Source organism: Nanorana parkeri, unplaced genomic scaffold (assembly GCF_000935625.1).
Source record: "Nanorana parkeri isolate BGI_ZX_2015 unplaced genomic scaffold, ASM93562v1 scaffold549, whole genome shotgun sequence".
In the NCBI taxonomy this organism is placed as follows: Eukaryota; Metazoa; Chordata; class Amphibia; order Anura; family Dicroglossidae; genus Nanorana; species Nanorana parkeri.
This window is the reverse complement of record NW_017306817.1, coordinates 949,990-960,438: the sequence shown is the minus strand read 5'-3', so window position 1 is coordinate 960,438 and position 10,449 is coordinate 949,990. Positions and strand designations below refer to the sequence as shown.

The following is a 10,449-nucleotide window of genomic DNA, read 5'->3' as shown; positions in this document are numbered from 1 at the left end:
CTGATGGCTACCGAAGGGAAGGGGGGAGGAGTCCGGTGACGTTGATGTCTGTGACGTCACCGGACTCCTCCCCCTTCCCTTCGTTATCCGATGGAGCCACTTGGGCCGGTGAGTTAAAAGCATTGCACAAATGCCAACTCTCCCGGCCGCCCGGGAGAGGAACACTTTTTACCGGAAAGGTTTAATCTGCTCAATCGATTGTTTGTTTGTTTTTTCTGACATCGGGAGCCGCGGCCTGACCGTCAGTCAGAAAAGAAAAAAAAGGCATACGAATGCATAGCTAGATTCCTATTGGCTATTGCACTTTGCAATAGCAAACTAGCTAATGCACCCGCCCACTGCTGCTGTCAGGTCCTCTTCTGGTGATTGAAAGCAGCAGGGGGCGGGTGCAATAGCTAGTTTGCTATAGGCTATTGCAAAGGGAAATGGCCAATAGGAATCTAGCTATGCATTCTTATGCCTTTTTTTTTTTTTTTTCACTGACCATGGTGCATATACATGGGTGTTTTTTTTTTATTTTTCCTTGGTATTGTTTGTGCTTTTCTAAAGAAACCTTTAATAATGACTGTATAAATATCCTGATGACCTAGAAATGGCTACACCCATGTCAGCAGAATGCTGCTAGATGGATTACTTGTGAGTCACATTCCCGGCTAATCCTGCTACTGCTGGGGATGGATCGAGGCTGTCACATTATTAATGTGTGCGGCCACTCTGGATGGCACTATTCTCATTATACCATTGGCTAATGTTTTAGGGAAAACATTGTCAATCAGTCATATTGATTGAGAGGCTGGCCAAATTCTTGTTGGATTTAGGAGCTTTTTAGTGCATTCTAAAAAGCGTTGAGCATTTTATAGGGGATTTTTTTAAATTTATTTTTTTAAATTATGGTCATGGCAGAAAAAATAGTGACCATTCCCCTTCTCTTCTCCCTTTCCAGTACAGCTCCATCCAAGGGTTCATTTGTTCAACCTGAAAGGAAGGAACTCCTGCTATGCTCTCTCTTTGAATAACCCATAGATTTTGTGAATCTGTCATGTTTTAATTTTTTTTTTATATATAATATAATTATGTATGTAGCTAGAGATATAGATATACACTGAGTGGCCAGATTATTATGACCACATGACGTATGTAGGCAAATTAGCTATAATTTTGCGCTGAAGTTGCTAGAGGGCCAGACCATTATAAATAGGGAAGCAGGTTGTTTACTACGACAGTAGAAGTGATTATTTTCTGAAGATACGGGTAAACAACGCGATTTAACAGCCTTTGAACGTGGGATGATTGTTGGCGCTTAGAGCCATGGAGCGAGTATCAGCAAAACAGCAGAATTTGTTAAATGTTCAAGAGCAGCTGTTGTTAAAGTGTTTAAAGACTGGACTGTCAGCCAAAAATCTTGGTCTGAACGTGCGAATTGTGGCCGTCAGCGACTAATCAATGTTAGGGCAGAACGGAGAGTGGCAAGACTGGTACAAGACAACAGAAGGGCAACAGTGCATAAAATGACTGCAGATCTTAATCAGGGATCCTCTCAAATGATCTCTGAGCGCACTGTTTGCCGTACACTGCATCGTATGGGATCGCAGTATTGAAGGCTAAAGGTGGCCCAACGAAGTACTGATGGGTTGGTCATAATCTGGCCACTCAGTGTAGATGTCTATAACTCTATCAGTATATTTATTTTTAACATTTTGAAATTCAGTTGACAACGCCATTATAGTAAAGGGAATCTGTCATAAGAGATTGATGGAGGATGCCACTGCTGAACTCTCCTTTGAGAATGTTGGTTCACTGGCTGTCATACTTATGATTTTTGTTTCAATTTTTTCAATAATCGATTATGTCGATTAGTTGTTGCAGCCCTAATGCATTTTGAGTCTCTGACCTGGAACCAGCAATGAACGAGTTTACCAGAGATGAATGAATTCACATCATGCTTATTCTGGGTCTGTGACTCAAAAGTGCTTCAACTGCCTGTAAAGGCGTAAAACGTTTTTTAAAATTTTCTTAGGTTTGGATTGACTGTGGTATCTCCTGTATGTAATACACTGTATACATAGTTGGCGCTATATGAATGCCTGTAGTAAATCTAAAGCAGTGATTTTGCCTCCAGCATTATACGAGGCCTGATTATGCTTTTCTTTTGTCTCTCTCCAGGCTATGGATGTGCACCTTCACACTCGCTGTGTCTGTTGGGGCCGTGCTCCTGCTGCCTTTCTCAATCATTAGCAATGAGGTGCTGCTGTCTCTGCCACACAACTACTACATCCAATGGCTCAATGGATCCCTCATCCATGGTGAGTACGGTACACATGCTGCCTATACTTACGGTGGTTATCAATCAGCTTTTGATCTCAAAGTATAACCTACCAACATCCCTTCCATATAGATATCAATATACAAGCTGGTGTGGCGGTAGGTTGCTTTGATCCATTTCATTGTTTTTGTGTTTGGCAGTGGTAGAAGTTGCTAGAAAAATGCTGTTTATGGCCAGTATTAGTATAGATTTGACTGCAAGAAAATACATTTTAAATTGTTAGTACATATAAATATTTTCCATACCATGAGATCTAATTCAGGTTTGCTTTTATGTTTATTGCTATTTGCCTTCTAAGGGCTCAGTCACACTAGATTCAGTGCGTTCCGGGCCGATTTTGGCGGCGGATTGCATTGCGATCCGCCGCACAGGATTTCTATATTGAATATGTATTTCTATATTGAATTTTCATAATTTCTATCCCACTCCTAAAACTTATCAATCTAGAAGTTTTGTAAACTTTTTGAAGCTGCTCATAGGATGTACTTCCTCAATGCACAATTTCTTTCAGCCTTGTGAATATTCACTTCCTTGTGTCTCAACTCTAAGCCTGCCTTCTAAACTACAACTCAACAACCTGAGTTTCCTACAATGTAACACCATCATTGCTTGCTGACAGCATTGAATTATGGGATGTGTAGACTTGAAAAATTTGGAATGCATCACATCAAACAGGGATAGAAATGCAAAGCACACTGGGAATCCAGGAAGTTATTGAAAGCGATTGGCAGAAAGAAGTTAGCACTCTCTCTAATGTATATAAGTAATAATGTAATCAAATAAATTTTGATTGCATTATCATAAACAACGCTAACAAAATCTAATGTGTCAATCCCCTTTTAGCACAGCACATGGATATTAGGGAAATTAATATAAGGGTATATAACATTTCAGAGCCTTTGGTCAGTGGAATGTTTCTTATGTTTTTGTGTTTTTATCCATGTACTTGGGTGTTTTGTAGCTGCTTTTTAATTCTGTGCCTCAGTCTTGGTGATGCTTGGATTTTGGGCACTTTCATAAAGAGGCTTTTATGAATGAAGTCTTTATATCATCAAAACTGATGGAATATGCAAGCCAGAGCAGTGCCGTTTCATTTTATTAACCTGGGCTTAATAACCTGTACATTTTGTGGAGCTTCTATTACCATCAATGTTTGATGATCATAGTTGTAAATATTTTTTGGCTTTTATGCTGTGTAAACAAAGTGTGGAATATAAACATGGGTACAAAAAATGAAAAAAAGGCCTCAGTCATGAAGGGGTTAAAGCAGGTTATCAAAAAGGTAAACATTCCATAATGTCCCTGTAGCATTATTTCAATGAGGGGTAAATGTCAAAGTATTGCAGGTGTGTACACTTCAAGCAATAAAGACCCTGGGAATTGAAAGAAAAAAAAAGTGTGTGATATATAGATATATATATATATATGTGTATGTATGAGATATAAATATATGTAGCTATGATTTTCTTGTCTGATGAGCTGCTTTATATACCAGACTAAATGGATTGCTGGACTAACACTGGGAGAAAATGCAGCACTATTAGATAGGAGTCATAGATTATAATGGGAAAGTAGGCCTGCCCCCACATACTGTACATGCACAATTAAAAACTGTAACTAGAAGCATTTTTAAACATAAAACAGACCTGATAATATTACTTTCATAAACGCAGCTAATCAGATTTAATGACATTAGGATGCACCCTTACAGTATAGATCTGCTTAAGATGTTTCTATAAACCTAAAACTCCCTTAGTATAAAATAATCGGTAAAATTACATATACAAATCTTTGAACTGTTCTTAGATGCCAATCTTGTAGCTACATGCTGACCTTAGGCCATGTGATCTAATCTTAAAGAAACTTGTGGGGTGGGGGGATTCAGACAGTCAGCCATTTAGAATTCTGATCGGTGGATCAGCAGCATTTGGTCACGTGACTATCGAGGTAGGGAAGGAATCCAGGAAAAAAGTAACTCTGGAGCTGTGCCCCCCAAAAAAGCATGCAGAACATAAAGGACTAGACACCAGTCTTGTCTGTGGTCCCCCTGCAGCTGATCTTTTCCTATTACTGACTTACTATGTCTTGTTCTATACTGTGACTATGTGTGGAAGTGGCAGTCTAGGTAGGGGCTGGGTTCTGCTTCTTTATATCAGAGCCTCCACCAGGGAGAGCAGTGAGCAGCACAGTGATGACATCACCAACTTTCCTAAGACTAGCAGTCAGTAGCAGCAGTGCCTTGGATCTCACCCAGATATACAGCTGTGAACACAGTGCCTAGTCACCCTCACATACCAGGAAGTGCTTTGCTATTTTGTGACAGAACTTCAGACAAAGGGTATATTTTTCTAAAATTTCTAGATGTTGCCACTTCAAATAGACTGTGGCGGTCTTTAATACTAAGAGGAAACCAGGGCTGCAGACAAAGATCAGCACTTTCATGTAGCCAACATTTATCTGTAAAATAACACTAACAGACACATGCAGAATAGATCAGCACAGTGCTAATTCTTTGTGTGTACAGGAAAGAGTTTTGCATACTGACATGTTAACTTCTACATATGGAAAGGGTTTGTTTGTAAGAGCTGGGTAAACACTAGAGGTGCACCGAAATGGAAATGTTTTAAAACCGAAATGAAACCGAAATAAAAAAAGTCAGGCCGAAACCGATACCTAAAATGTTTTTTTATTTTTATTTTTTCAATTTTTAAAAATATTTTTTTTTTTATATTTGTATTCAAATATAAAAGAGATTGAGAATACAGAGTCCTCAATCTCCTTTTCTGTGTCCCCTGTTATCAATGAACAGGAATCCTCTGAGTGTTCCTGTTCATTGATAACATGAGAACATGGTTTGTTTACTATAACTACACTTATGAATGAATGGGGGTGATGTAGATTACTCCCATTCATTCATAATTGAGGATATAGTTAACATACCATATTCTCAATTATGTACACACACTCAGCGATCACTGATCGCTGAGTGTGTGTATCTTGCTTTTCTCTCTGACACGCTGTCACAGGAGGCTGATCGAGCGGTGTAGAGAGGAAAGCCAAGCCTCCTGTGACAGCGCTGTCTCCGCCCCCACACCGCTCTGCCGGACTGTGATAGGCGGCTGAGCGGTGTGGGAGGAGAGACGCCGGCCGCTCACAGCGCTCTAGTCCTGCAGTGCTCGGCCGGCTGTCACTTTCTTTTCTCCCCGCTGGAACAGCGCCCAGCGGGGAGAAAAGAAACCAGGGATGCGCCGATTTATCGGCCGAAACATGGCTCTTTCAGCATTATGCCAAAAGTGCAATTTTCGGCCCATATGTTTCGGCGCCGATATATCGGTGCATCCCTAGTAAACACAAAAAAGGGTCCACAGAGACTGGTTCTGGCCATCTCCGTCGATTAATTCAGAAAGCATGAATGGGTTTCTAAATATATGCGTCTATTAATATTTTTAAGAAATGTAATATTGATCCAGATAGTTTTCCAGTTGACCTTGGAAATGGGGAAGGAATTTCCTTCCTCTTGAAACATATTGAAGCTTTTGAGGGTCTTCCTGCTAGTTTAGGGTTTTGAGCATGCAGGATTTTATTTCCCAAAATGTTCCTTTCAACCTGAGCTTAAAACTTAATGGACTACAGAGACCTGTTTCTAAAATGTTGTGCTGATAAACCTTTTAGGTGGGGGATATTTTCAAGTGTTATTGTTGTATGCTTCAGCCCACTTTTGAATAGCTTGGTAGTTATCTTTTAAAGCGGACCTTTACACTCAAAAATCAGATTCTACCAATGCATCCCTCTATGTATGATGATTATTAATAACATAGACATATCCGGTGTAAAATGCTGTGATTTTGAAATACTTGCACTTGCAGAGCATTCACTTCCTGCTTTGAAAGTGCAAATGACTTCAGTTTGCCAAAGCAATGCACACTGGGATTGCCTTGTCAGCAGAGCTGGGAAATGTCATCTGTAATCTCAGGAGATCTCAAGGAAAGGCATTTTCCTCCCCTGAGATGATGTGCATGGTCACATATCCTAGTCACATGTGCCAGAAATCCAGGAAGTCAAAGGAGATCTAGTAATATGTCCTTAGTAAACATGGCCACTGTCAGAAGACAGGGGAAGAAAATGGAAATAAAGAATGCAAAGAATACAAAGCCGACAATTATCTAGAAGTATGTGTTTGTAGATTGTCATTACTAAACATTTCTAAAGGTGTATTCATTGTTATGCTAAATATATGGGTAAAGGTCCGCTTTAAATGGCATTTAGATGCTAAAGCTATTTTATGCTCACATGCTATAATGAAGTCTGAATCCTCTGGTGCACACCAGAAAAACTGTGCTGATTTGATGAGAAACTTCTGGCGTAGCCATATAGCTTAGCGTGCTGCCTGCATGTCAATGTGCTGCGACATCCAAACCTACAGCTCCCATGATTCCATGGACCGCTCTTTAAGGAACATGCATGAGTAGCAGTTTGGTAGACTGCAACCACAAGGGTGACGACCATGATGGGGATTTCAATATTGGTGTCAGGATGGTCACCCCAAGGAGGGAAGTCACTTGTCTCGAGTGGAGAAGCTGCCATGGAGAGACATTATATATCTCACTGACCTTGGTTGTGCATGCTGTAGCACAGTTTGTGGGTACACTTTAATAAATGCCGGTGTACATAACAAGGTTTCCAGTGCATATCTCAGCAGAGCTTGTACAGGACCCTCTTGGTCAGGTCATGTATGCATTTCCTGAGGGAGGCAGGGATTTTATTTGGTATCCATTTCACTGTAATATTTGGTCATCATTAAAAGATCGCCATGTTTCTGATTCTGAACACGAGGGGGGAAGTATCAAAACTGGAGCAGACAAAATCTGGAGCAGATTTGCACAGCCACCAATCAGCTTATCTGTCTCATTTTCAAATCTTACCGGAGCAAACTGAAGAGATGCTGATTGGTTGCCATGGGCAACTGCTCTAGATTCTGTCTGCTCCAGTTTTGATAAATTCCCTCCATGCTGTTTGATCACTATCTTTTGTGTCTAAATTCTCACCTGTCTTTAATAGTTTGCTAAAACGAATGTGTCACTCAATACCCTGTGTTTTTTCAGGCCTGTGGAACCTGGTGTTCCTCTTCTCCAACCTGTCACTCGTGTTCTTGATGCCATTTGCCTATCTCTTCACCGAGGCCGAAGGTTTTGCGGGATCAAAAAAGGTATTAAGCCCAAATAGCCTGAGGAATATTCTTCCAATTTATGAATTGGCTTGGTTTTATTGGCGAGAGTGTGAATGTTGCTGGAAATAAATGTATTCCTATTAATTGGCTTTCTGCTCCAGCAGCATCACTAGCTTTTAATGGCTGAAATATTCTAACTTGTCAATGATTGTAAAATGGCTTTCTTTCGATACAAACGTCCGCCCTTTGTGTAGGAGGCCACTACCCACAGCTCAATTGTAGACTTGAGAAAGCTAACCCTACTTTTTTCTTTTTTAATTCCATAGATTAAAATCAAGCTTTAGATACAGCGGTTCTTAATTATTGTATTTTAAGGCTGAATTCCAGGCAGATAAAACACCAATTAGTAGTTGTTTCCATGTAATTCTAAATGCAGCTAACCTAAGTACCTGCGTTTTTTTGTATTATTGATCTATTGTGATCGCCTATATAGCAGCACTCAGACTAGGAGAGGGAGGGCTAGGACCTCCTGAGCCACTATGATCCAATCAGGCTCTGCTGCATGTACATGCTGATATGAAGAGAAAGCAGAATGAGCAGAGGGAAGACTGTATCTGTCTGCTGCTGCTCCTTCACTGTCTAGTCAGGCTTAGAATTTGTTTTATCTGACTTCTTGGGACAGCTTTGCTGCTTAAGCAGTGGAGGATTCAGGCTGCTGCTCTTGCACTGTGTAGTCAGGCTCAGAATGTGTTTTATCTGCGTTCTTGCAATAGCTTTGCTGCTTATACAGTTTTATTATCTGCTTGTACAGTCTGGCACAACACACTTACTGCACATAATTATATATACTTTTAAGGTAAAACAGTTGGCCCTGCAATGCAAACTAGAATTGTAGCTCCCGGCCTTCATAAAACCCAGAACCTACAGTTTTCAGGCATATTTGTGATTTTTTTAAATGTAGAGATCCCAAGGAAATTCCTGATGAAGTGCATCTTAAACTAGGGTATGGGAGGTAAATATACAGTGTTTGTAGACTTGTTACCCATTATATGTACTGTCTATTTCCTAACAGCTGCCAACCTGCAATTTTTTATTCTGTTTGCAGGGCGTCATGTCCAGAGTGTATGAGACATCTGTAGTTCTTCTGCTCCTCACGCTCCTGGTGTTTGGCATCGTATGGGTGGCATCTGCCATTGTTGATGATGACGCTTATGGAAGAGAATCCCTCTATGGTATGTTTTTCTGCCCATAGCAGTGGAGACGGCTCCTAGAAAGTGTTTATAAGTTTTGAAAAACAGATTTTAAAAAGATTTGTAGAACAAAGTAAAACCATTGTCTCCATCACAATTAATGAAGAGAATGTTTTCTAATGGAGCCGGTAATGGCAGTCAAATCATGATTGGGCTTCTAATCCTTTACCTTATGTTTTGGATAGAGCAAGAAGAGGTAACAATTCTTGTCAGGTTTTTTGCCATCTGTGTCTTATTGGGGAGATTTCCCTTCAGTTACTTACCTGTAGACATAACTGGAAACAAGAGGAGATTTCTCTAAAGTGAGGGAATTCCTTTCGTAGACATTTGTCACTGGAATAAGTTTCCCCATTGCAAGATTTCCCCTCACCCTCAGTGACAACTGAACATTCTGGATTATCCTTCACTTTTAGTCCCAGGGACAGTAGTCACCAGGACAAATAAAGAGAGCATCTCCCTAATGGGGAGAGATTGGTTAAGACAAGCTTCTATATATGTAAATAAACTCCAGTAGAGCAGCATTTAAATGTTGGTCATTTATCTGCTATTATATCTTCAGTTATAAGTCGGTTCAACAAGAAAGAAGCAAAGCGCTCGTCCAAACCAATAAATCAAATGGGGAAGGGGGGAGGGGGAAGCAAAATAAAGTGTATGCATAATTTTGTGTATGTTTTGGTGCACAGTTGCTTTACGAAAGGATGTTGGTGCCATTACAGCATGAAAATAATATTATGTCAGTGGCAGCATTGGTTTGAATATGCAGTTTCTTATATTCACGCTCGGTCTCCTTGCCTGGCAGCAAGAAGAGCCCTCCCAACAGCTGAACGGGCTTCCTACTCTTAAGGTGCCCATACACCTTACAATTATCTGCAGATTTTCTGTGGTCAGATGGAAAAAGTGCAACAGATTGGACCAGGTGGAGATTACTCCATCCACGCAGTTTAGCAGAGATGGAGGAATCTGTTGCACCTTTTCCATCTGACCACAGAAAATCTGCAGATGATTGTAAGGTGTATTTCTTTTTAGACATTCTTGGTTTTGCTTCCCTGATGCTGGACTGATTTTTATGATTGTCATTTGTAGTCGGGGTGTAACTTGAAACAAGGTGACATCACACATCTCCACCCCACCCCATTTTCCTGAATAATGAGATTCTTTGTTCAAATATGGCGCCATGCATTAGAAAGACAGTCAGCCGCCCCTTTTTTGTTTATACCAAGAATTAAAGTATTCATGAGTGGTGAGCCTGGTAAGTGATCTGGAGAATGAGTTACTGATTATGGCTAATTTCTCTTTCAGACCTGTGGGAATATTACCTACCATACCTCTACTCGGGCATCTCTCTGTTTGGGGTTCTTCTTCTGTTATGTAAGTATTAAAGTGCATGGACACCAGTAATTATATGAGAATTGCACTTTTCTTGCTGAACGTGCCCACTAGAAACATAGCTTTTCCTAAATGTAAAAGTACAACTATAGGCAAAATTAAAAATGACGTGTCTAATACAGTCTTTTCCAAGCATTAAAACATCTGGTTTTCTTTGTTGAGGCTGCACTGTTTTACCTTTGTGGCCCTGCCAGTAGATCTGTTGATTTTGTTTCACTTCTTGTAGCAAGCAAAATGGACAGTTAACAGTTGTTGGGAAAATATAACATGGGAGTGATTTACAATGATCTGCTTTTGTTCATATGGCATAAACCGTAACCCCC

At 40.3% G+C, this 10,449-nt stretch overlaps 1 protein-coding gene across 2 annotated transcripts in view; it reads left to right on the top strand.

Annotated features, from left to right (window-relative positions):
* The window catches only part of LMBR1L (limb development membrane protein 1 like), a 72,591-nt gene that overhangs the window by 34,723 nt on the left and 27,419 nt on the right, over positions 1–10,449 (top strand). For both annotated transcript variants that reach the window (XM_018561894.1, XM_018561893.1), the window contains exons 4-7: positions 2,164–2,303; positions 7,426–7,529; positions 8,596–8,722; positions 10,040–10,108. In XM_018561894.1, coding sequence (XP_018417396.1) covers positions 2,164–2,303; positions 7,426–7,529; positions 8,596–8,722; positions 10,040–10,108 — 440 coding nt within the window. The remainder of the gene's footprint in view (positions 1–2,163; positions 2,304–7,425; positions 7,530–8,595; positions 8,723–10,039; positions 10,109–10,449) is intronic.